General features: G+C 50.6%; 1 protein-coding gene across 1 annotated transcript in view; it reads right to left on the bottom strand.

The window, feature by feature from the left end:
• The window catches only part of TPCN1 (two pore segment channel 1), a 56,362-nt gene that overhangs the window by 12,380 nt on the left and 16,757 nt on the right, over positions 1–27,225 (bottom strand). The window contains exons 3-15 of the mRNA XM_006204778.4: positions 17,637–17,764; positions 12,599–12,775; positions 12,095–12,208; positions 11,138–11,268; positions 10,211–10,299; positions 8,552–8,586; positions 7,978–8,036; positions 7,633–7,732; positions 5,528–5,644; positions 5,146–5,270; positions 4,109–4,157; positions 3,531–3,594; positions 2,455–2,499 (exon numbers count right to left, since the gene is read on the bottom strand). Coding sequence (XP_006204840.1) covers positions 2,455–2,499; positions 3,531–3,594; positions 4,109–4,157; positions 5,146–5,270; positions 5,528–5,644; positions 7,633–7,732; positions 7,978–8,036; positions 8,552–8,586; positions 10,211–10,299; positions 11,138–11,268; positions 12,095–12,208; positions 12,599–12,775; positions 17,637–17,764 — 1,233 coding nt within the window. The remainder of the gene's footprint in view (positions 1–2,454; positions 2,500–3,530; positions 3,595–4,108; positions 4,158–5,145; positions 5,271–5,527; positions 5,645–7,632; positions 7,733–7,977; positions 8,037–8,551; positions 8,587–10,210; positions 10,300–11,137; positions 11,269–12,094; positions 12,209–12,598; positions 12,776–17,636; positions 17,765–27,225) is intronic.

The following is a 27,225-nucleotide window of genomic DNA, read 5'->3' as shown; positions in this document are numbered from 1 at the left end:
CTGCTTAATGCTTTTATCATGAGCTAAATCGACCAGTGGCTTCACTTACCAAACAGCTACAGAAGGGGAGGTAGAGCTGAGTGGTAAAGCGTGTGCCTAGCATGCACAAGGTCCTGGGTTCAATCCCTAGGACCTCCACCAAAAGATAAATACCTAATTACCTCCCCCGAAACAAAAAATAAAAGAAAACAGCCACAGATTTCTAAAAACTCACTCTGTCCCTATAGGGATACTAGTTAAGATGTTTCAGTAAAACCTAGAGATTATTCCAAGTTGGTGTAATATACATAGGATGTGAGTATTGAAAATTTTTTTTCCCCTAGGCTTGATACCCGATTTTTAAATCACTGCAGGAACTAGTTAGTAAAACCTGCATGTGCATTTGGCTAGCAATAACACCTTCAGGGATCCAGCCCAGTAAGACATTAGCAAAGACACAAAATGATGTGTACTGAAAGCTATCCACTGAAAAACTTTTTTTTTTTTGGAAGAACTATTTGTGACCGCAAAAAACCTAGAAACATCCTAAATGATCAGTAGGGGACGGGATGAATAATCTATGATATGTTCATGAAAACAGGGTACTATTGACTATGAAAATAAAGAACATCTCTGTATAGTTATATGGTGTGGTCTCTAGGATGTATTGTGTTTGTTTGTTTGTTTAATTTATTGAAGTATAGTCAGTTACAATGTATCAATTTATGGTGTGCAGCATAATGTTTCAGTCATACATATACATAGATATATTTGTTTTCATATTCCTTTTGATCATAGGTTAGTCAAGACAGTGAATATAGTTCCCTGTGCTTTACAGAAGAAATTTTGTATTTTTAATCTATTTTATATGTAGTACTTAACATTAGCAATTCTCGAACTCCCAATTTATCTAGGGTGTATCGTTAACTAAAAGCAAGGTTGAAAAAAGTGAGTAAATTATGCTAGTTTATGTAAGACAGAAATATGCGTATATGCATATCCACTTATAGTTTTTTAAATAATGGAAGGATAAACCAAAATGAAAGTTACCCACTGAGGGAGGGAACAGGATGGAAATGAGACTTTCTTGAACACACTTTGGTCTGTAGATCTGATTTGGAATCATATACATATTTTACATAATTATAAAGCAAAATTAAATGTAAAAAGTAATCCCTAAAAAGATTTTTTTTTCTTTTTTGTTGGGGGGAGTAATTAGGTTTGTTTGTTGTTTGTTTATTTAATGGAGGTACTGGGGATTGAACCCAGGACCTTGTGTATGCTGGGCATGCACACTACCACTGAGCTGTATTCTCCCAGTTACTAAACATAATTTTTTAAAAAATTTCTTTATTGTATTTTTATCTAGTTGGTGACATACCCACATGGAGGAAAACTATTCCAGTTGACCTTAAAACACAGTCATCTGAATGCATACCCCTGGAGTGGCATACAATTATATTCTTAGGGTTGTGTTGGATTGGGTTTTTTGGAGACTCTTCTGTATGGACTGGGGGATAAAGCAGTGGAGGGGCTGAATCTGTGTTGTTGGGAACCAGGACTTTAAAACTGGGCGTCTAGATGTGAAAGAATGATGAAGTTAGATAAAAACCCTATAGTCTGGAATTCGAATTGAGAATATCAGGATAAACTCACGATATAGTTTATCTTTGAAAAAAAATAAAAACAAAAACAAAATCCTGCCTCTGTCCATGGAAAGGCCTAGAAACAACAATCAACTCCAAGCAATGAGACCTCTAGTGTCTCAGATTGTGGTCTCTAAACACCATTCAAGGGAACCAGAGCTCCTTAGAAAGACTGCATCTAATCAAGCCTCTAGATGGGTAGAAATTTCTGCATCTGTGCTGTCCATTTGCTCATCATTAGCCACGTGTGGCCATCGAGCACTTGAACTGTGGCTATTGTGACGGGAACTGAATTTTTAATTTTAGTTAGCTTAAATTTAAGTAGTCACAGGTAGCCAGTGGCTGCCACACTGGACAATATAGCTGTGGCTCTAACTACCAAATTACAGGAAATAAGCAACAGAGGAACATGCGAAAATAAGACTGAAGGACAAACAATCCTATTTCTTCAACTGAACGTTGCAAGAGGAAAAAAAAAACAGATGGAAGAGAAACCTAAAGATTTAAATAGACTGAAGTGACATACAACCAACCACGCTCTGTGGTTCTGGAATTTGCTTCCAAAAACTCCAGTTTCCAGAGAGGGGCTGGTGAGCTGGAGTGAGGGGACAGACGGACAAGAAAGGCAGGCCATGAGATGATAACTGTTGAAGCTGGGTGCTGGGTACGTGGACGCCCATTATAATTTCTCTGCTTTGATACACGCTTGGAATTTTCTATACTAAAAAGCTAACATCAGGATTGCCAGATTTCTCTCTTGCCCTGCCACCTTCTGGAGCAGAAAGGATCGGGAGGAAAGGTACCTCAAGCTATGATATTTCACACTTACACATGAAGTACTGGAAAGCCTTGGACTTCACAAGGATATTAATTCCTATTTGAAGAGAAGAGATGTTCACAGTGAAATTTTCATACACAAGTACGCATTCCCCTACCACATACGTCACGCAGGTTAAGCAACCAGGGTGTTTTTGCCCGGGGGTGAATAAGGAGGCTGCTCTCAGAGGGACTCCCACACTTGTGCCCAGACCTCTGGACAGGACTGAACTGGCAACAGCTATGCTGGGGAGGGCCTGGACAACCTGGAGCCGGGACAGAGCAGAACAAAGCTTTGTTGGCCACTGCTGAGACGTTAAGTTTGCTCCTGGCCTAGACCCGGCACTGTTTATTCATCCACTTGAGTACCTATCATCCCAATGGGTGGGAAAGATGCTAAAGAATATGGAATAATAACAGCTGTGCCCAAAGCCCCAGCTGTGGGAGAAATCACAAAATAGGAGACACCATCTTAACTCTTATTCATAATGGCCTGGACCCCCGGGAGCTAACCATACCCCTTGCGGAACTTCAAAACTGGCATTAAATTCAGGGAAACCTATTAGGTAAATAATAGAGGCACTCTGGCTTTAAAATTTGGAACTTTATCCTATGCAAATGTCACATAAGGGATCATGTACACTAGCTCTGTATCTTGCCCCAGGAGGAAAGTCAAACTCCATTATTAGATAAAAGGCAGGTTTCAGAACAGAATATATAATGTAACCCCACTCCTGTTTTTAAAATGCACAGAAGAAAAACCATCAGCAGAAGAAAACACATGAGAAAATTAACAGTGAGTCATCTCTGGCTGGGACAGTTCCATTTTCTTCTAATTATCTGACTTTGTATCAATGTTCTTCAATGAATAAATATTTCACAAATTTGGGGGGGGGGTTGTTGTTGTTCTTGACTGCCTTCCTAGTCCAACAGTATTTCCCTGCTGCAATAATTATACTCTGTCTCTTTTACACACACAGACGTTCACACACACAAACTCTGAACAAGCTCTTCAAATGCTCATCTGGGGTCTCCAGAAACCTCTGTCCGTCCCCAGCTGCCGAGGTACCGTATCCAGATGGACCTTACCTTTGAAGATGAAGAACGCTGTCCTGGGAAGCTCGTCAAACCACTGCTCTCTATTTTTCTTTGCCTGGCCAGGGAACAGGGCCATGGGGCAGAGGGCATTAGGACCAGTGACCAGAACCCAGCCCTGGGGGCCAGGAAACTGCTTCCCTTCCCTGCTCTCCCAGCTAACTTGGGGAACAGTGAAAACACTCGGGGATGTAAAGAACAACGAAGCCAGCCAATGTTTGCTGAGATTTTCAACGTGCCACGCACCAGCAATAATTTTACATAATCCTGAAAATAACTCTGTGGGTAGGGATTCTCATAATCCCATTTCCCAGGTGAGACAAGCCTTGGAAAGGTTCCGTAACCTGCTTGATGTCACACAGTGACTCGTGGGGTCTAACTGAGATTCAGTGCTTAACCACGTTGCAGATGGAAGGGCCAGGGGCCACCTGTTAACCCTACAGCGCACAGCACCCAGCGGAGAGCCAAGCAGCTCAAAAGGGAAGGAACAGGACGCCTGGGTGCCTCCTGGCCTCACCCACCTCCCGTGGAGTGTCTGCTCGCCCCCTCCCTGGTCTCACAAGAGCACCCACCTTCCACTTCAAGGCGGCGACTTCGTAGATATCATAAAAGTCCTTCAGGCTACCATAAGCAACACGAAAAGGCAAAAAAGAGATCAGAACACATTCCCACTGAGCCTCAGTCCTCTCACTCGCCTGCCTGTAGTCACCTTCGAGTGGTGAGGGTGGGAGGGCAGGAGGCGATATCTGGGGATACCAGCTCATCAGGGCCCAGGGGACCCGTACCTGCAGGCATCTGACCTCCTCCTTCTTCCAAGTACTATGGATACTTAATTCACTTGGTCTACACTGCCGGCTGCCAGCTTCCATCCCCCTGAGAGGCAGCCCCTGGATTAACAGCATTCTTAGATGGATGGGGACTAAGCCTCCTTCAGCAGAGGACTTAATGGAACAACTGAGGCTGACAGTTCAGACCACACAGGGCCTGCTCCCTCTTGTCTCTGTAGCAGGCCTGCTTCTTCTCGAATCACAAAGAAGGGTTTTGCGGGGAGGGTATGGCTCAAGGGCAGTGTGTGCCTAGCATGCACAAGGTCCTGAGTTCAATCCCCTGTACCTCCATTAAAATAAATAAATATCTAATTACCTCCCCTCAACACAAAATTTTAAAAAAAGAAGAAGAAAGGTTTTGGTTGTCAGCCATCAGAAGACCAAGGCTGCCCATGGAGAGGTCAGAGGCCGTGCCCTGAGGCTGTGCCAGGGCTCTGTGTGTGTGTGTGTGTCTGTGTGAGTTTCACGTCACTCTGTGAATCTGCTCACATGCAACTACCCCACCTTGTTTGTGGCTCGAGGGTGAGCAGCTGGGCCAGCCCATTTCATGAGTCAATATAGTCCTTTTTTGTCAAGAAAGTGTAAATTGGATTTGGGTAAGACTTTTGTCATTTGTAAAAAGAATCTTGTTGAATAGGGTCTGCCTGTCTAAGAATCTCTGAAGAAAATAAAGTCTTTAAAAGCCTCTTTGCCTGCCCAAACCCCAGGGCCTTTGCACGACCCAGCTCCCTCTTGCAAACGCCTTGTCCAGCCACACTGTGCCCACCTAGCATCGGTCTTACCTGAGCAGAGGCGTGCTGCTCTGATTCAATGCCTTGAAAGTAAGATAGCGCTCCCCGGCGCTCATCCGGGGCTTATAGAAACGCATCAGGCCTTCAAACTGCCTGTAGGAGATGCCAGCAGGCCTCTGTGGGGAGGGAAGATGGCCAGGTGGAACCCAGGAAAATGCAGAGCCCAGAATGCCCCTTCCCTTGGGGGCAGCCACACAGGCTGCCCAGCACATCCCGGATCCCAGGACGCCCTGCTCTTTCTTGTTCTCCCAAAGGCAGGACTCCCAGTTTCTAAAGCTGCTACCCACCCACCCTCAAACATAGGGACTTCAAGGAGGCAGTGGTGGGAGAGCAGGGACCAACCCACCTCCCTGGCCCAGGCCCCGCCCCCTACCCGCTGGCTGATGAGCAGGCGGTAGGCGTGCTGGATGGCGGTTCGTTTATGCAACAGCAAAGACTTGAACTTGCGTTTCTCGATGTCATTGAAGGTGTCAAACACCACGGCCAGAAGCTGTGAGTGAAAAGCAAGAGACCTGGCACCCCCGCCTCCAGATGGCACTCTTCCAGCCACCCCAGAAGGGGTGCTCAGAAGACCCTCTCCCCTGCCCTGTGTAAGGTAGGAAGTTTGTCTCCAAGTCTCAGCAGAAGGTCATTCATTGCCCCTTGTCAGTTTCCCCTCTACAGATTCGTCAAGATATTAATTATATTTTCCCCAAGTTGTCCTTCCCTCCGCCAATGGCTTGTCCCTGGCTGGGCAGTTTTACAAGGGGAGAGAAGCAGTGAGGGGGACACGCTGGGTTCTTTGCCCAATTCAGCTCCATACGATGGCCGGGGAGGCTGTGTGTCCATCCTGTGCCCTCCCAACCTTGGAGCAGGAAGGAACATCACTGTGCTGGACGCTTCCTCCCTCACCCCCCTGTTCCCTCTCATGGGAGGTCTCCCGTCGTGCATGGCCCCAGGAATCAGGGGCAGCAGGTGGCCTGCCCACAAGGGCACGTGGTTCTAGAACTGTCTAATTGCAAAGTTAGCACAGGAGCAACACAGTCCATGTCATCAGAGGGCGATGGGAGGGCAGGAGCGGAATTAGAAGGGAGCCTTTTTGGAAACTCTTTTTCTTTCTAAAGTGTTTTGAGGGGAACTCTCTTATTCTTTCCATCCCTTCAAAATGGTCTACCATATATCCCTTTAGAGCAAGGCAGAGCCAGCAAACTTTTTCTGTAAAGGACAAGAGAGCTAATACTTTATAATACTTTAGACTCTGCAGGCCAGATGGTCTCTGTCAAAATCACTCAACCCTGCAGCTGTAACATGAAAACAGCCACGGACAATATGTAAATGAGCGGGTGCGGCCATGTGCCAATAAAACTTTATTGAGAAAAAAACAGGTGGTAGGCTGGGTTTCAGCACTGGTTGCTGACCCATGCCCTAGATTTTCATAGCTCTAAATATCTTACCAATTAAAGCAAATTAATTGCATACGATACTATTTTTATGATTCTAAACTAACAACATTGTAAGACCTGTAAGATGTACGAAGAGATACCCAACGTATTTATTTTGGGTTTGGAGGAATTAAAAAAAAGAAAATATTTTCATTTTTAAAACTTCACATTTTTAAATTTTACAAGTCTACCCCAGAGAAAACGTTTTCCATTTCTATACTGGGCCTGGCTGTGGTGACTGGTGTGAGAATGTGCCTCAGAACCATAAAAATAAACGCAAGACTTGATAAAGGCCTCTCCCTGACAATCCTGGCATTGACGTAGTCTTGGCAGCGGCCTGATGCCCAGTTTCAGAGGCAATCTGCTGATGGCAGGAACATTCCTGGTGGCCAGCCGAGCCTCCACAAACACCTCCAAAGTTCCCCGTGGGCAGGGGGACAGAAAGGAATGTGTTCTCTACCGAATTTCCCAACAATCTGTGATAAACGGGGTGGAAATACACTAAACACTGCTTGCACGTGGGTGCAGTGGGATGGTGAGGTTAAGAGCAGGGCTCTGGGATCAGACCAGCTTGTCTGGCCACCCTGAGCTGTGCAGCTGCGGGCAAGTCGCTATCAGTCTGATCCTCAGTCTCCTCATCTATAAACTGAGAATCATAATGAGACCTCCAGGGTCTGGGAGTGAAATGATTTAACCCTCATCCGTAAGGCACTTTGCACGGTGCCTGGCTAAGGCTAGTTAAGTACCAGCTTTTATAGTTATTATATGCTTGCTGTGAGAAGGAGACAGTCCCAGGGTAGCTTTGGTTTAAACCCCAGCACGATCAGCAGCGTCAGAGGCAGTACTAACCCCAGGAGGCTGCCATGGCTGGTCACCAGCTAAACTCAAGTCCCAGCAGGGTATTTCCAGCCACACCATACTTGACTATGGTCTGGGACCTCCTTCCCCAGCATTCTGCCCTTGGAGGCCGATGGCCGTCCCTACCTCTCCATCCCACGGTGCCCAGCATAGTGTGGGCCAGGGCTGCTCCAGCAGAACGCAGAGCAAGCTCACTCACCAGGTTCATGATGAAGTACAGCTCGATGGAGAGGTACACGATGAAGAAGACACAGGACCAGGGGTTCCGGGAGTAGGACGGCATCATCACGTCTGGGAAACTGTGTTTGCAGAGCGTTACCCGCTGGGCCGGCGCCTGCTGGTCTCTGTCTTCTCCAAGGACATCTCTCTTTTCTGCCTTCCCAGCCCCCTCCCCTCTCCCTGACGCTCAGCTGGCCAGGCCACTCCCATCCCTCAAGGGGCCCTGAGCACCTGTCTGGGCCAAGATGTGAAATATTCTTGGCTGAAAAGAGGAGAGGACCCTGGGCACTAGCAGAGGGCAGAGCAAAAGCAGAGCCGAACTTACTTGGCTGTGGTCAGAAGGACAAACAGACTGATGATGCTGTTCTCCAGGGTGCTGAAGTACTGCGGGGGGAAGGGGGGAAGGAGGACACGTGGGCGCCAGGCCGAGGAATGGACTGCGTGCGGCGGGCCACCTCCGGAGCACCTCCCCCCATTCCTTCCTCTTCCCAGGGGATCCCCGAAGGATGGCAGAGGAACAAGCAAACATGGGCTCCCAGGCCTCCTTCCTGAGCTCAATGCTCCTGGCAGAAGCAGACAGCTCGCTCTGGGACTCCTCTCCCAGAGAATCACATGTTTGCACAGTTAGCTGGGCTCTCCTTCCACTGCTTCTCTGCCAAAATGTCCCAATGTTCCAAAGCTGATTGTGTAAACACCCTTCTCAAAGATTGGCCAGGGGAATCCCCTTGGCACTGGAGGAAGGCAATGGCTCAAATCTGGGTAACGGGGAACTTTTGGGTGCCATAAGCTATGAAGAGAAACCAGGCAGGGCGTCCCGTCCTAACGGGGCAAGGAGGTCGGTCCAGCCGCCCTGTCTGAGGGGAAAGGCCTCAAAACAGATGAACACGCCGATTACTTACGGGGTCTGAAGGATCCGGGGAGAACAAGTAGAAACCTAGGAGAATGGTGGGGAACAGATTGAGAAGAGGGTTAGGGCAGGAGTCCCGAACCCAGATGTCAAAGGGATGGGACAAATGAACATGAATGAGTGTGGTGGGCCCAGGGAGAGCACACGGAGTGGTGGGGACTGTGGCAGAGCAGACTGCACGCTCTGTGTACAGGAGCAGGGGCTACTGCGCACCAGGTAACTGCTGCCATGTGGGAGTGTGATCGAGTACCATCATGTCTATCATTTAAAAAAATGGCTGGGTGTTGGGGGGGGAGTATAGCTCAGTGGTAGAGCACGTGCATAGCATGCACAAGGTCCTGGGTTCAATCCCCAGTACCGCCATTTGAAAAAAAAAAAAAAGGCTGGATCTACAGCATGGTGACTATAGTTAACGATACTGTATTGTATATTTAAAAGCTGTTAAGAGAGTAGATCTTAAAAGTTCTCATCAGAAGGAAAAAAGACTACCTACAGTGATGGATGCTAACTAACCTGATTATAGTGATCATTTTGCAATATACACATATCAAATCACTATAGCGCAGACCTAAAACTAATACATTGTTATATGTCAATTATATGTCAATTTCTTTTTACAAAAAGAAATTTACAAAAAGACCAAACAAAACTCATCCACAGGCTGGATTTGGAACCCAGGCTGCCGGTTTGCAATCTTTGGTTTTGAGAACATGACAGCCAAGTAACAGCTCCAAAGGGACTCCGTTGTTCCCCTGCAGCCAAGGGGAGGGACCAGGGTGGGAAGACCATTAATTCCCTCCCTCTCAGGGCTGTCCCCCTGAGTCCCTGAAATCCTGAGTTGGAAAAGGAGAAACGCTGCCCCCAGGGGAAGTCAGCCCCGTTGGAACACAAAGGAAATTCTATCGAGAGTTGGGGGGGAGTAAGTGGGAGCCAATGGCTCAGGACATGGTTGTCACGAGGGCTAAGGGTCTCAGCACCGGTGTGGGCCTCGGAGTCTGGGTTCTCTGGTTCCGCTGTTCAGCCATCCGAGTCCTAGAGAAGGGACCGCACCCAGGCTCCCTAGCCATGTTTTAAGATCTGTGCAGCCTAAGCCCTGTGTCTGGATGTGGGTGTCGCATCAGTACTTGATCTTATCTGAAGTGGCAAGGCCTCCTCAGAGTTCGAGAGGCCCTTTACAACTTGCTTTTACATCTACTGGAGCCGAAGTGTGCAGACTCTAATGTCCAAGGCACATGCTGCAAAGAAACTCTCCCGCCTGTGTGTCAGGAAACATATGAGACTGTTCGCTGCAGCATGATCTGTGATAGTGAAAAGTGCCCCCCAACAGAGGCACGGAGAAACAAATGTGCTATACTCACAGGCCGGATCACGATATTCTAGTGAAAATGAATGACCTACCCCCACGTGCATCAACACGATAAAGGACAGGGGTATCCCTGGGAGCAGAGGGGAATTGAGACCATGAAAGGTTACCAAGGCAGCTTCTGTTTTGTTTCCTTTATTGCATTTCTTTAAGTTGGAATCCACGGGTGTTTCCATCATTTCAAAAACCTTTCTGAATTTCAAAAACTGCCATAGCGCATTTTTCTTCAACTGTGAGCTTGCTTTTGGGGAGTGCCTGGGTCCCGGGGGACGTGCAGGGGAAACTCACCGAGGATGGCGAAAATGATCATGAAGAAGAGCAGCAGGAGGAGGATGTCCATGAAGGGTGGCAGGGACTGGAAGATCTGGCGCAGGTTGCTGGGGAGAAAGAAAGATGGGGCCCAGAAGGGGTGAGGCGCGGCCTGGGGCAGGCTGGGGCCGGGGGCTGCTGTCTGGAACTCCTCAGTGGGATACGTGTTTGTTGAGATGGGGGCCTGGAGCTCCTGATTCCCAGGACACTAAATCCCATCGCCACCTGGCTTGTGACACCGTGAGCGACTCCCTAGGACTTCCACTCCCTGGGTAATGGAGAAGACCCAGGGCAGGCGCAGCTCCTTACAGAGCCCTAGCAGGCCAGTGCCCTGCGGGAGATGGAGACAAGCAGGAGAAGGCCAAGGGCATGGCCTCTGGCGCCAAGGTCAGCCTGCACAGGATGTGGGATGCGGGAAGACATTTCAGAGCCACCCAGTCCTAGGACCCTTGTTTGTGGCTTCGAGGACAGGCACAAAGAGTGAATCACTAGCCCACTCTCATCAACAGTACCCTAGCCAAGGAGTTTTCCAGATGGATTCTCAAAACTCAGTTTGCCTCTAGGCTAACGGTCTGGTTTGAGTTCAGCCCCTCAAGTCTCCGGGACGTGTTGGGACAGCCCACTGTGTCGCGTGGACTTGGCAGAGTTGTCTGCTTTAAGCTGCAGCAGATACTGCGCCCAGAGTGAGGACCAGCCCCGGAGAAGCACAGGTAGTCAGGAGAACTGAACCGCCCCGGGAACAGCACCTTCCTCTCTGTGCGGGTCAACAGGCAGAGGGAAGTGAGCGCGCTTCTATGCCGCTAAGTGCAGGCGTGATCTTATTGCTCCGTGACTCACTGGCTCCTGCTCCACTGGCCCAGAGGTCACGATAGCGACTGTCGGGGCAGCTCCTCCCCCAGGCCTTACCGCCGGACGCCACCGCAGTACCGACAGTCCACCAGGAAGATGCAGCGCAGCGCCCGGGTCACCCGCACGTGGGACGTCTGCCGTACCAACACCACGATGGCCTCGATGAACTGCACCACCAGCACGGAGGTCTGGGGGCGGACAGGCACGGCACACCGTCAGCTCCTCCCACCCAGCCCTGTGCCGCACATCCTGAACAGAGGGTTGGCTGGACACTGCCCACTCGGCCTGGAGACCAGAGAGGCCCCGCCCTCCATCAGGCTCTCTCTCTTACTTCCCCCAACATCAAAGCAGGCCCCCAGGGAGAAGGCCTCCGGCTGCTGGCACAGATGTGTGGTCCCAGGAGAATGAGCCCCAGGGCAATGCTCCCAGCAGCTCACAGATGGTATTCACCGAGCAAAACTGCCACTCCCCCAGCCACATCCACCCACCCTCTGCTGCCGTGAGGGCCCCTGAGGTCTGCAGCACATCCTGATCTCCAATTCCTTGGACACCTTCTCCTGGACCAGCGTGCAGACTTTTTATGTTGCCAAGAGCCACCCTGACACGTCTCTACCTATGCCTCTTTCTGCTGCACAGAGAGAAGGTGTCCAACACGGTACTGAGCAGCGTAGGTGTGGAGGCCACGCTGACCTGACTTTGAGTCCCACCTCTCTGGGATTTGGATCCATCACCTTCCAACCAGCTGGATATAAACTAGGACTAACAATACATTTCCCGCAAAGGTCATCGTGCCAGTGCTTGGTGTGCATTCAAGACCGAATCACATTTGCTACCGTTAGCATCACTGTGACACCTGGAGCAAGGTCGTGGCAAGGCTGGAGGCAGGGTGAGGACAGGGACCCAAAGTCACACTTCTGAGCACAGGACTGGGCCCATGGGGGACTTGGAAATGAACTGAAGGTACAGGCTTGAAGATGAAATGGGAGAAATGCTGTAAGGAGATGGACACGTCACCTTGACCATGGTCCGTTTGTGCCGGATGAAGGTGTGAAGGCCCAGCCACCGCAACTTCATGCAGAGTTCAAACACGACCACCATCAGGGCGAACAGCTCCAGGGTTGCATGGACCTGCAACCAGCGGGTGTGAAGGAGGCGTGGCATCATTGGTCCCTCTCCTCCCCTGGTGGCAAGTACACCCCACTGCCTTTTCCTCTGAGGCTGGAGATGGTGAGCAGGACTGCTAATCAGATGTGCTGCCCACCAGGAGCCAAGATGTGGCTGCTGGTCCTGAGTGAGGCAATCAGACGGCGCCCCTCCCTGGAATTTACAACAGAGGGACTGGGGAAGGTGCCTTCACTCGGGCGGGGACCCCAGGCAAGACTTTTAAACAGCTGCTCCAGGGGCCTCCCTGTCTGAAATCTGTTTGGGGTCTGCCCTTCCAGACCCTTCCGGTTCCCCTTCAGGTGTGAGTTACTTTGCCCCCCGAGAGCCGTGGCACCCAGCCAGCCGGACACTCACGTAGATGCCCAGCCGGAGCGCGGGGACGGCGGGGGCCTCGCACAGGGAGAGCAGCAGCAGGAGCAGGGCCGCAGACAGCTCCATCAGGTAGAAGAGGTGGTTGTGTGCAAAGAGGTAGGCCGCCAGCGCTTTGGCATCCTTGGGGTGGGTGAAGAACTTGTCATTATTCTCACCTTCCTGCAAGAGCAAGAGCCGTGTGGGCGAGCGAGCCTCGAGACGACAGGGCGCCGGGGATGCGCCGTGGGCGGGGAGAGGACGAGGGCTCCTGGCAGATGAGAGAAGACTCCGGCAGGAGAAGGGACATGACGGAAAATCGGACACGTCATCCTCACAGAACCGCACCCCGGTCAAGTCTCACCCTTGCCAGCAGACGGGGCTTCGGTGACTTGCTTCTTCCCAAAACTACTTGGAGGAATCAAAGAATAAAAAGTCCAAGAGATTGAAGAGATGCAGGCACATCTGGTCCCCTCTGAGGTCACATCCTCACCCTCAGGCATGCCTGTGGGAGGTAAGCGCTCGGGGTCTGGGGCAAAGGAACAAGAGCTGGGAGCTGGCTCCCCTCTCCTCCCTGGGAAACACGGAGCATGCGCCATCACCATCACACCATCGACGGGATGACACTTGCACTCACTCGCAGGGCTCCTGCAAGACACTTCGGACGGCTCTCCATGGGTGTCACCTCTTGGTACTACTTTACATTCTAGTAACTTTGAGAGAAAAAGAAGCCTGAGGGCATCTTTATTATACTCCTGCTTAACTCAGTTTCCCCATCCCGCTTTGTTAATTTACTCTATTTCCACCTAGTTTCAGAACCCCTGCAAAATGCCAGGCCTTGCCCTTGATGCCTTCACCCCAAGAGTAACAAGACAGCGGCTGAGCCCTGCCGTGTGCCCTACAGATCAGTGCCCTCAACACTCCTTTTACTCTCGACAACGTCCCTGCTACACCGGGGCATCTATTACCCAATTTGACAGCGATGCAAAGCTCGAGGCACCGGGAGCTACAGTAGCGCCTGAGCTCAGAGCCAGGTGGCCTGACTCCAGCCCCCTGCTCTATTCTCAGCCTCCGGCTGATGATGGAGAAAACACATGGCAGATCCCAGGAACGGCCCACTTGGGAATACAACCCTAAGGTCCCTGTCAGATCAGCCTTCTTGAGGAGGTGGGGGGGTCTTCACTGTCTCCCTGGGATTGGAGGGCACGGGGATCCCACCTCATCAGCTTTGTCACATTGGTACCCCATCCAGCAGCCAACACACAGCGAGTACTCACTTGGCCAAAGCTTCACATGAGTCACCTTGCTTCAGTGCGTCTCCCCTGCCCTGCCCCCACTCCCTCCCATCCTGGAGGAGACATGTTTGGTTGTCACACCCGGCAGGGGAGGGGGTCGCTGCTGGCATCTAGTGGGTAAATTCCAGGGATGTTTCAAAACCTCCTAAAATGCACGGGGCAGCCCCTGACAACAAACAACTGCCCGGGCCCCAAATGTCCATGATGCTGAGTTGGGACAGCCTGCCTCATTCACTCCCAGCACAAACACTCAGAATACAGACTCCAGAAGGGACACCCAGAGCCCTTCTGAAAGCAATCCGGCTGTCCTGGAATGCAGTCAGAACTTCAACTATTCCAGCTATTCGACTCTTCTGGGACGAGGCCACACTCAGCCATCCTCACCAACCCTGATTCCGGGGAAGGCAAAACTAGCACACGCCGGTGAGTCCTGCAGAGTTTGCAAACCCAGGCTAATGGGGCGGAGTGTCTCTGGCCGGTGGGCTCCGGTGCCAACCCAAGGTGGGAAGGCAAGAGATACTGTCGACCCCTCAACTGGTACGGTGCCTGGTGCACACAGTAGGTGTTTAATAGATGTCTGGTAGAATGAAGCACTCCTGCAGGAGATCATACTCCAGGCCCCTGCCCACCCCCGGGACCGTCTAGTAGCTGGAGGCGGGGCACTGTGACTTGGCTGTGGTTTGCAGGGGGACGTCAAACAAGTCACTTCCCTGAAGCTGGATACATCAGTACCCTCATTATCAGAAAGAAACGATGAACCACAGACTCAACAGGACACCCCCAACAAAGGGAACAAACATCCTGGCAGCCAAACGGAGGGCAAGCTGGACAAGCCTGACTCACAGCCTTGTGATCTGTGCCGGGCTGTGGTTGTCACCACCACCACCATGGCCACGGGGGACACATGTGGTGGCCTGGGAAGCTTCCTGTTTGGATGATTGAAAAGTGCAACTCTGGAGTAACTTCTTCCAACAAGTAGCCAGGAATGAAGGTCTGGCCAGAGGAAACCACTGACGTGGGGGCCTCAGAGTTGACCTCAGGGACTTGGAATGGCCACAGAGGAGATGGGGGACGAGGCATCCCCCAGCAAGGACGGAGTGAGATATTACCGGTGTCACTGGATTCTGACCCAGATCCTAGGGAGAGCACTGGCCTTGTTTCCCAGCTGCTGATCATGGACTAGATTAGGAAGAACGAGAAGGCAGGCCAGTTGTACGTGACTTCCAGGCCTCTGCTCTCTGCTCCCGGGGACAGAAGTCCACACAGAAAACTGGGACTGTCTGGGAGGCGACAGGACCGCTGAGCACATGGCTCCTGAGTGAGGGTGAGTTAGTTAACAGGTGAAATTTGGAAAGAGAGGAAACCATGGGCACCAGACAGCCTCAAAGCAGTGAGGGGCCAGTTACCCCAGCACACCAACGGCCTGGTGCAGGGGCCACGCTGCAGCGCCCCTGCAAGCATGAGAAGGATTACTGGACACCAACTAAACCCATCCTCCAGAAACAGCCACGAGCTGTGGTCCACAGGGATCCAAGTTTTGCTTCTATTTTTTTTTTAATGGATGCATCTTTGGTAAAAGAATTCAAATTATACACAGAACTATAAGGTAGTTAAAAGTTCCATCGGCCAAATATAATCATCTTTAATATTTAGGTAAATAACTTTCCAGATGTAAATGAGTGAGCATACATACAGAAACACACAGACATACATTACATACAATTATATATAACTGTATATAAAAATGATCATATGACACCTTCTGTTCCGTAACTAACCTCTTTTCCCACCAAGACATGACCCATTTTCAGGTGACTACGTGGGATCAGGTACAGAAATGAGGGAACCACATGTAGAAGAAAGAACATCAGTTGGAGGCTGGATGGATATGGTTTAAATCCAAGCTTGGCAATTTACTAGCTGGATGGCTTTGGAACCTCAGGCGTAAGAATTGGGAGGTGATCAAACTGTCTGGGAGGGTTGTTAGAAAGATCAGCAAGTGTCCGCTTAAAGTTAGATTTTTTTCTTTGTATATGGATTCATTTGTATTATTCTGCAGATTCCATGTATAAGTGATACCATATGATATTTGTCTTTGTCTGACTTACTTCACTTAGTATATCTCTAGGTCCATCCATGTTGCCACAAATGCAATATTTCATTCTTTTTTACAGCTGAGTAATATTCCTTTGTGTGTGTGTATGTGTGTGTGTGTATACACACACACATATATATATACACATACATACATATATGTACACACACCACATCACCTCAAGCCAATTATCTGTTGATGGGCACTTGGGTTGTGTCCATGTCTTGGCTACTATAAATAGTGCTGCTATGAACGCTGGGGTGCACGTATCTTTTCAAATTAAGAATTTTCATCTTTTCCAGATATATGCCCAGGAGTGGGATTGCTGGGTCACATAGTAGCTCTATGTTTAGTTTTTTAAGGAAACTCTCTACTATTTTCCATAGTGGTTGCACCAATTTACATCCCCACCAACAGTGTAGGAGGGTTCCCTTTTCTCCACACCGTCTCCAGCATTTATGATTTGTAGACTTTGTGATGACGGCCATGTTTATTACTAACGCTCTCACCTGCTTAAGGAAAGAAGGAATTGTCAAGCTATTCTAATTCCCCCCCCTCCTCTTATTTAGCACCTACTCAAGGTGCTAAAGCACCTGGAGAAGATGACAGTGCATAGGATTATCCTGGGTGACCCTGCCATCGCAACAGGCATGTCCGAGCTGGCTAACATTTCCCCAAAACATCTCTATTGCCTCAACCTGAAGCAAAACACATTTCTTGAGGAGTACAGCTATCTGTGACGCTGCATAAAATGTGAGATACTTACAGACACCTAAGCAATTACCAAGTAAGTATCTGAATTTAACTAAGTCTTCTTGAAAAATAGGAAAGCAAATACGTACAAGGGAGAGCTGCTTCAAAGAAAAAAATAATTAGGGGAAAATGACCATTCAAATGCATTTAAGTAAAATTCTATTTTTCCTTACTCAATGCACAGCAGAAGCTGAAATCTTATAATGACAAAAATGGCAAGATTAAGGTAAAAACTGCCAGGCAGTTAACAGGCAATACCCTCTTCGGAAACTATTCGATACTACACACCAGGGGCCCTAACAATGTGGATTCCTTCTACCCAGTAATTCCACTTCTTGGATCTTTCCTAATAAAATAATCCTAGATATCAAGGAGAGAAATATCTGTAGACAGAGATTGTCCTCAGATTAAGATTTATAATAGGGAAATACATAATAAATAAGGGGAATATAAAAAGAGAAGATCTCCAACCTTATCAGGATAGTACAGTAAATTAGGATGCATTTACCAGATATAAAGTCTTTAAAATTTATAATAATGTGAGAAAAAAGCTGATGCTACATGCTATGAAAAACAAATACGAAGCAGACTGTACAAATGTAGATCCCACTGGACTTTTAAATTCTTGTAGAAAACATATGAAACCTACATATATTCTCAAATACGGTTGACAGTGACTGCTGTCAGGTGTTTTTTTTTCATATCCCTTTTGTACCTAAACTTATTGTAATAAGCATCTATTATTTTTATTTGAAAGTATCATTTTTATTTTTTAAAAAGCATAAAGTAATAATAACCATGAAAGCCAGAACTGAATTTCCGGGCATCCAATAGAGCCCCGACCACCCTCCTCCACCAACAGGTGCCAAGAAAGGCCAGGTCCTGGCCGGGAGCTACTCACCTGGAGGTAGATTGCTGCCTCTTGATAATTCATCTCCCAGTTATGGCCGGTGGGACTGGAGGGGGGACTCTCGCCCCCTGAGCTCAGACTGGGGACCTGGGAGTCAGGGATGGCATATTTGCCTCCATCTGCATTGCAAGAGGAGATTCACTTAAAATCAGGCTTAAGAGAATAAAAACACTGTTCACCGGAACACAAGGCTGGTAGTCGCCACGTCTGCTCACATATACATCCTATTACCTCCAAGTCAACACTCAATCCTATGTACTAATGACAGTAAGAATTAGGATGGCTAGTTCAAAATGTTTTCCTTTCTCTTATTAATTAAAAAAAGCAAGTACAAAAAAAACAGTATGCTACCTTTCGTGTAAAAAAGGGGAAGAAATAAGAAAACATACAGATATCTATTTAACAAAAAAAACGGGAAGAATAAATTAGAACTGAATGAAATTGGTTACCTACAAGGGATGTGGGGAGAAAACAGTGGAAGTCCCTCAAAGGGAGTGATCTTTTTGGTTACTTTCGACTTTGGAAGCATGTGAATAGTCTACCTTGTCAAAAAATAAAAATAATTGGATTTGTTCCCTGGTGCTGGGTCATCTGTGGGTTTTCCTCGCTGACATACATGCCCTCTTCTTCCAGTAACACAGCCCCCCTGCCTTTGAAGAACATCCTAGCCCTGCTTTCTGCCCAGAGTGTTTGGCTCTGTTCGACTCCATCCCTGGCTCCTGAGCAGGTGATCTAGTGCAGTGAGACTCCCTCATCCGCTCCCTGGACAGGCACTGGTTCAGGCAGCGGTGCTGAGGACTGTGGCCAGTTAGGACTGAACTGGGAACAATCCCTGGACCAGTGAGAAAGGAGGGGTTCTTTCCCTGTTGCTGCTGGCGGCTGCCTCTGCCAACACATGGGGAAAGCCCGCCTGAGTTACACTCCTGGATCAAGCTGTGCCTGAAATCTACCTCGTGGCATTTCCAAAATCTGAGCCACAAAGATCCTTTGTTACTTAAGCTTGTTTGAGTTGGGTCTGTCACAACACTTAAGTGTCTCCACTGATTCACGGTAAGCAATGGCACCGAGAAATGACTCACGGCTTGTTAATGTACTGGGAAGAAGAGAATCTGGGATAAGAATCTGGTTCCCATAATCTACACTCTGAATGCCCCACCTATAGGAGATAAAGAATCAAATGTGTGGATAATGAGTTATGCAAAGGTGGCAGGGACCAGATGTGTAAAGCTCACAACCAAAGGGGAAACGGAAGGAAACTGGCAGGATTCACAGGGTGATTGGGTCACATCTGGTCCTTCTGACCTTGAACTGCTAAGCAAGGGCAGACGGGTCTGCACATCTTCAAAGCTCTTCTCTACCCGTTTTCAAAAGTACTTTTATTGAGGTCTATTTGACACACAATAAACTGCACATGTTTAAAGTAGTCAAGCTGATGGGTGTTGACATGCATACACACTTGTGAAACTGTTGCTCCAAACCAGACTAGTGAGATCCTAATTGGTGACCTGCATGCCTATCAAGAATTAGAAGGGGGACAAGGTAGTTCCGAAAGGGTTAAAAATATAGCAGTGGTTCCATCCTAAAATGGACTAACATTTAGGATGCAGGACATCTGGCTGCCGCCGGCATTTGTTAAGTCGGGTCCTCCTCCACCCACTGCCAACCTTTCCCAAATCTGATCCTAGCGCCCATTTCTGAAAGAACTAAGCCCCAGGCGGAGACAGGAGAAGGTCAAACCACTCTCCTTGACCTGCTCACGTGGCCCAGGGAAGCGTGAGCCGAAACGTGACTCCCAAGTAGGAGAAAATACAGGCAGGCAGCTGGGGGGGGGGGGGGGATCTCCCGCGCATGCGCCCTGTCCTCCACGACCTTCACACGGCGGCGAATGCCGGCGCCCAGGACCTGGCAGCCCCAGGTGGAATGAGGCACAGTGCCGGTGCAGGGTGCGTGGCGACAGGCTGGCACAGATGGCGGCGGGCATTAGCGCCGCCTTCCCAGCCCCCGCAAGACATAAACATCTGTGTGAGCCCCTGCCTTAGAGACCCCCTGTGTGAGTCCTCCCAGCCCTTCCTCTCACGTGGCGGGAGAGAGGGGTCCTTAGCAAATGGACCCAGCTTCTACATCCCGCCTCGGAGCTCTCTCAGCCCACCCTGGCGGGGAGAAGGCGCGTGGCCCTCCTCATCTCCCCCCTTCTGCCCCCACCACTTACATCACCCACTGCTGTGACAGGGGTGAGGTGGGGTGGGACTGCAGGGTCCCGCACTACGAGCCAGTCCTTGCTACCTCCGCCTCACTCACACTCACACGATGGGTTTTGCCTGCGAGGCAGTTGGGCTTCCCTGTGTGGGTTCTGGAGGGCTCTTTTTGCTGTTCGTCTTAGAAACAATGAGTGTCACGTCTGGAATGGGTCGTAGACACCACTTAATTTAATGCTCTTCTCTTAGAGACGGGAAACCAAGGCCAGGGTGGGGATGTGTGCCTGTGTACCCAAGCGGATCAGTCAGCCAGCCAGGTGTAGCACCCCAGCCTCCGGGCTCTCCGTCTGGAGTTTTCCCCACCACAAACGCTGGTCACTCATCTCTCACTAGAGTAACGTGGACGGTGGCTCCACCACCCTCTGTCTGCACCCAGTAACCACTGGCACGTAGCTGTGAGACAAATCAAAGAGAATCAGTGTCCAGACCTTGCACAGATTCCCACTCCCAGTGGTCGGAGCTCTTGGGATGTGCCATGAGGGGCCCAAGTGATTGGTGGACAGGCAGAAGGGCTTGACGGGGAGGGTGGCCAGGAGAATATTTTCCTTGACCTACGAGTGCTGAATGAACAGCCAGACCGTCAGAGGATCCTGGGCAGGAGGGTCCTCAGGGAGGCAGGAGGCCCAGCCCCACAAGTCCACCTGCATTAATTACGCTGAACGACCCCCTAGATACTGGCTGCGTGTGGACCGTAAGATCTCACCCTCACCTGCTCGGCCACGGCCACGGCTGAGCCACCTCTCCACTAGACGGCACAGTCCCTTCCACTGATGTGGCTCCCTACCCGCTGTCCTGCCCCTCTGTGGTCTATCCTCCATGCCAGACAGAGAAATCCTGTGTTATGTGTGTGTTTTAAGTAAACTTTCAGCTTAGTATAACAATAATTCTTAGGGGGAAAAAAAAACCCTAAGCTAGGTGGTGTCTGTCCTCTGCCCCAAATATGCCATGGCCTCTGGCTCCTGAGAACGCTCTTTAGTCCTCCTCGGGATGAAAAGGTCCTACGAAACCCAGTCTGAGACCTCTCTGCTGTCATCTCTCCACACTCGCCCCTTGCTCCAGCCACACTGGCCCCCTTGTCATCCCGGGACAGGCCTGGAACATTCCACCAAGGGCCTCTGTCCTTCCCCGGATCTTTGAATGGCTGGCCCCCTCACATCTGTTGGGGGTCCACCCAAAGGTCATCTTCTCAGAGGCTGCCTTTGGCTTCCCTGTCACACCCCCACCCCCTGTCTCCCTCACACGGCTCTGTGCCTCCCCTGGGGTTGTATCACCGCCTGGCAGGGCACTGGTTTACCTGTGGGCCTGTCTAGTGCCAGTTTCCCCACCTGGATGTCAGCTCTGTGAGGTCAGGGACTTTCGTCTTGGTCCCTGGTTGTCCCCACAGCCCAGAACACCGATGGGCACGATGCACAAGAGCTTAACAAACATACCCCAAGGGAAGCCGCCTGAAGATTCCAGAAGCACACCCCCGGGGAGGGCAGACTCCATTCGGGGCCCAGCGGGGGGTGCCCGCGGGTGCTAAGAAAAGGTGTGACGTGACCTCCTGCTTTCCAAAGATCATTCTTATAATATGGGTTTGCTGAAGAGGGTCTATTTTGTGTAAGAGTAATTCGGGGCAGAACCTTGAAAAAGAAAAGGGGGAACAGGGCTTAAAGAGCTGAGGGGAAAGAATGGAGAATTCGCCCCTCCAGGGAGGACTTTGTTCGGCACATCTGACCAGTCAACCTTAAACACTTGCTCAGAACACAGAACTTGGCTTGCTTTCCAGGTCCCAAAGGCAAAGTCTGATAGCTTGTTTGTGGCTGTGACTCGGGGACAGGGCTGAAAGGCCCTCGGTGACAAGGATGCTGCGGGGCTTTTCAAGGAAGCCACAAGTGATTTCCAAGATTTCCCTCCCTCCCCAACTTCCTAGCAGGGCAGCACATTTAGGGATTGTGGGAAAGGCACGAATGGAAGGCAGGGACCATGGCCCTGCAGCCAAGACACAAAGAGGTGGGGCTGGGGCTCCACATGGGCCTGATTCCTATTCCCTGCCCCTGTTCCCTACTTCCCACTTCCTGGGTTGGAGAAGTGGCCAAAGAGTTGATGGAAACGCTCCAACTCCCAAGTGCTTTATTGTCAAGTATAAGGATGCTCAAAGGCTTGGCAGCCTCCCAAAGGGAAAGGATTAGGGTAAAAGACGAAGGTTGGCGGTGGCTGGGGCAGGTGGGGACAAGGGAGCCGGTCAGAGGTGAGACAGACTATAGGCCTGTAGTTCAGATGGGGTGGTGTCTGGAGGCACAAGGCCCTGCTTGCTGGAGCACTGACCCAAAGGGACTTCCCCAGAACGAACTCTCTCAAAGCAGGAAGTGAGGCTGTGCAGGAACTCCCGGGTCCCCTGACTAGTCACCACTGGGAGTGAGGTCCCAGGGGACGGTCTGTGCTCATGTCACCACTGAGGCCCACGCACCATGCCCGCTGGCTCTGCTTCAGGTCATGCCTGGGGAGCCTCAGACCCCAGTGGCTCTTAGCATCCACCTTCCCCGGTCACCTGGGGCCCTGCCCTGGCCTGCTCCTAGCCAGCTGGGCCAAACCTGCACTTCCTGGGAGGAACAGTGGCCCCCAGGTCTCCAAGTAAATGACTGATGTTTGCATCTTTCGGGGCACCCGCTGCACAGGGAATCCTGGACAACCAGGCAATGGGGAGGGCTCTCACACAGCACCCTGGGTGTCCCCCTTCCTGTGACTGGGCACCTGGCCTCACACTGGTGATTATTACAGACCGCATAAGAATCAACATATTTGACCTCCAACTTTAGCACCAACTTTGGCACCATACTTGCCCAGAGCAGGGCAGCTGCTTCTAGCCAAGCTGGAGAGCCAAGGTCAAGGCATACCGCAAGCGCCCAGATGGAGATGGGATGACGTCACCACGGGGCTGTCGGGGAGCCAGCCCTCCACTGCCTCCTCCAGGAAGATGATGGCTGGCCCTCGCCTCTGCATTTCCGCCTTTCCTGGGAGGCAGCTGGCCCGGAAACAGGGAAGGAGCGGTAAAAAAGATACACAGCCGCCCAGGAGGGTGGGAGCAGCAGCCTTCCTGGTTCCCACAGCAATCCAGCCTCTTGGCTCGCAGGAGGTTTTAAAAGGGCCAGAGGAAGCTGACCAGGAACATTCTTGGCAACCTGGAAGATCCCATTCTGCGCCTCTGGGGAAAGTCCCCTGAAGGGAAACACTTTGTTCTGCACTTCTGGTGCCCCGGGCAGAGAGCTCTCCTGTGAAACCAGTCTGCAGCCTTCTCAGGCCTGCCGACCTTAGCCACTAAAGACCCATGCAACACCCACTCTTTAACTACCCTCCTTGCGTCCTGGCAGCCAGCCCAGGGAGGTGAGCATCAAACCACTCTCAGAAGGAGGAGAAGGAACTGAAAGAAACTGCTGAACTGACAGGCGTCCGAAGACAAAACAAGAACAAAAAGCTCTGCCTGCAAGGAGGAGAGAAGTTCTGCACGCAGAGGACAGCCAGACAAACCGGGATGACCTGCTTGCACAGATGGTAACGCTTCTTCCACGCTGATGTAACAGGGCCCAGACGCTCCCTGCAAAACAGCTGGCTGCTTTGCATGCAGCCTCTGAAACGGCCCTGCGGGGAATCCAAGGTTTCCGTTCGCTGGAGCACAGCGGGCAGCAGCATCCTGGTGGCGCTGGGTAAATGGAAACAGTTTCCATATGCCGGCTATAAAGCTGCGCTGGGGAGGAGAGGGAAAGAACTGGCAGGAGAGGAGGGCTTCTGTGACCTGCCCCCTCATCCAGCGAGCCCTGGGGCTGGGCAAACCACCAGGGCCAGGCCTTCCTCTGGGGCCTGGGCAGAAGTTGCTTTGGATAAAAGGCTCTGATCAGAAAGGAAGTGACTGTTCTCCAGGAGGTTTACCCTGGGGATCCTGCCCCCAGTCCATCTTCACTCCTTTTCACTCTCATTCTCTCACACGTACACAATCTCATGTATACACACACACACACACACACACACAGAGCAATCCTCTTCAGACAAAACGTAGCTCCGGACAGTCAAGTTCACTCCCAGCTGTGCCCCTCCCCTGCCCTTGGTTCACGATCTTAATCCCCAGGGCCTCAGTTTCTTCATCCATTTACCGGGACCGGTGCCAAGTGTGCTCTGGGCATCTCAGAAGCAAATGCGAATACCCACAAAGCACTCAGAGCCCTCCGGACACCGGTGCCCACCAGAATGACAACGAGCAGTCGCCCAACCGTTTGCCAGTTGTCGCTGAGAGCCCCGCTCCATGGGAAAAAGCTTGAAGAGGAGAGGAAAATAAACCAGAGCAAGGCTGCTGAGTGTTCCAGGCGCGGTGTCGCCGGCCCCGCTTCTGAGCCAGCTGGCTCTTTAAAGGCCCCTGGATAAAAATCGGGCAGAAGACACTACACCGAAAGAAAGCAAAGCACACATTTCCTTCTGCTCAGGGCTTCGCTGCTGATGACTGGTTGCAAGATGGTGTGGGAGGTAGACCCGCGTCATCGACGCCCGTTAGGAAAGGCCGTAAACCCAGGCAGAGCCCCGGGCAAATAGACCGACCTCCAGAAAGGCCAGGGCTGGCACGCAGCCCTCCCCGTTGAATCGCTGGCTTCGAGCCCGAAACCTGTCCTGCCAAGGGCTTAAGCCAGAGGAGGAAAAGAAAGATGAAAGGCTCACCCAGGCCGGTACTGGGTCAAGCACTGTTCTAGAAGGAGGAGCTCTGGTTTGGAAGTGGCCAGGGTGAAACTAGCTGCCAGGGACCTAAGTAAGCAGTCAAATCCCAAGGGATTCTCTGCAGATACACAAGGCCAGCCATGGAAGGGCCTCGAACTGGTGAGAAAGCTGAGAACAGCAGCTCTAAACAGAGGAGATGTTTGGAGAGGTATGGGAAGGCAGGAGGGTGAAGATCAGAAACCACAGGAAAATAAACATCCGTTGGTGACCTCGGGTAGTGACTGCTGCCCTGGGGGCTCGCCCCCAAACTGGCCACCCAGGGAACTCGGCCCCTGAGGTTGCAACATTGACCCTGAGAGCAAGTCCCTAGTCTTAACAAACCATTTGGTTATCTGGAGGAGAAAAAGCGAGGGGAAAGTTTTTACAAGGCTGACCTTCTGGATGCAAACAAATATGGTTTCATTTGAGGAGGCATTTATTCAGCACCTACTGTGTGCCAGGCATTGGGCTAGCCGTTCGGTTTGGAAAAGTAAAACCATGAACTTTGCCCTCACATGGCTCACCATCGGAAGGCGGAAGAAGGGATGTGATTAAAGGCATTTGTTAGTTACAACAACCCAGCAAAGGATGTGACAGCTGCTGTCCCTGGGGGCTGGGGGAAGAGGCAGGGAGGGATTCAGGGGTGACGTCCACACCAGCTTTTAAAAGATGAAGGATGAAAAGGAGCTCAAACCAGGGGATGGGGATGGGGTAAGGGGTACGTTCCAGAAACAGAAGGTCACGTATAAAGCCCAGAGAAGCAAGTGCAGGCCACGTTTGGGAAACTGCAGAAGGTGCAGTAATTCTGAAGCCTAAAGGGCCAGAGATAAGGCTGAGGTGTGGGAACAAGAACAACACCTCACACTCAATGCTTTACAGCTGTTAATTCTTCTAAATATAAAAAAGCTCCATGAACCAGAGACCATCACTGTCTCCAGTTTCCAGAAGGGGAAAGTAAGACCCAGAGAGGCTAAGTGACTTGCCCAAGGTCACAGAGCAAAAAAGTGGCCAGGCTGGGGTTCCAGCCCAGGCAGCCTGACTCTTCCACGAGGCAGGAGCAGTGGGCAGGCTGTAAGCTACGTTAAGGAGACTGGACTTGAGCCGCTGGGTTCTAAAGACAGAGCAACTGGACCACGTGTGCCAATTGGAAATAAGCAGACGAGGTGGGCCATCTTGCTGAACATCGCAACCCCATTTACGGACAGTCTGCACAGGCCAGAAAGCAAGGTCCTCTTCCTGAGGGAGCCCTAGTGAGCTCCCATTTACAGAGCTGTTAACTCGCCAGAAGTCCCCCCGGGTCATTTGTTTGATCGTCCTCACCACACTGCAGGGGAAGAACTGTGTCTTGCTGGGGCTACACACCGCACCACCACCTACCCTTTGCCGAGGCAGAGAGAGAAGGGGTTTGCCAGATGCCTGCAGGGGATTTCTTGGTGAGGCTGTACATGATTTCCACCTTCTTTAGTCTGTGGGTTTCAAAGCTTGACTTGGAATTGTACTTCCTGCTCCTGGGCCCCTGAGTTTATTTTTTATTTTTATTTTTTTTATTGAAGCATAATCAGTTACAATGTGTCAATTTCTGGTATATAGCTTAATGTCCAAGTCATACATATACATGTACATATATTCATTTTCATATTCTTTTTCATTAAAGATTATTACAAGATGTTGAATATAGTTCCCTGTGCTATACAGAAAACACTTGGTTTTTTAAATCTATTTTTATATATAGTGGTTAACATTTGCAAATTGCCCCTGGGTTTATTATGAAACAAAAGGCTTTTACTCCCACAGATCACTCATCACAAAGTATTTATTGAGCACCCACCATGTGCAAAGTGCACTGGCTGCTTGAAGAAAACATTTGTAGAGACGACACACATCGCCAAGGCCTATGCTTCACACACACATACACACACACACACACACAGAGAAACATGCAAACTCCACTCTGTTTACTTAGTGACGAGCACAGCACCTGTGCAAACATCTGTCCTGTACTCACTTGGAAGCACTGGAAATGCTAATTGTGAAGCGCACAGGGATGGGGAAGGGAGCCGTACAATGGCAAATGGAGACAAAGGCATTTTTCACTGCACGTGGGTGCTCCCTGGGCCTCTGTTGGGGGTCAGTAGATGAGCGGTGCTCAGGAGCAAGTCTGGCTATGAGACTGGCTCTCCGCATGGGTTACTGATGTGTCAGCTGACGGTGCCCACTCAGCACAGATCAGAGGTCAGCTATAGATCCTACCTGAGAGCACTTGTGGGGCTGGCTAGACCTGGCTCCCATGAACGCTGGCCACACCCCAGCATCCAGGCTTCTGTTACAGCAGGCGGCTGTGCTCAGAAGAGCAGCAAGATGGACAGGATGCACAGGCTCCCTGCGGGAGTGGCAGTTGCGGGGACGTCTCCATCCTGCCGAGAGCTTGATGGCTGAGGCATGCCAGGGGCCTGAGCTTGCCTGGCTCATGCTGCTCCCAGGGAGCTGACAGGGCCTAAAAGCCTGTGCATATTCACAACAGCCAAGACATGGAAGCAGCCTAAATGTCCACCAACAGATGAATGGATAAAGAAGTTGTGGTATACACACACATACTACTCAGCCAT

This window comes from Vicugna pacos, chromosome 32 (assembly GCF_048564905.1).
Source record: "Vicugna pacos chromosome 32, VicPac4, whole genome shotgun sequence".
Classification (NCBI taxonomy): Eukaryota; Metazoa; Chordata; class Mammalia; order Artiodactyla; family Camelidae; genus Vicugna; species Vicugna pacos.
Note: the sequence above shows the minus strand (reverse complement) of the source record. Positions and strands in the feature narration are given on the sequence as shown.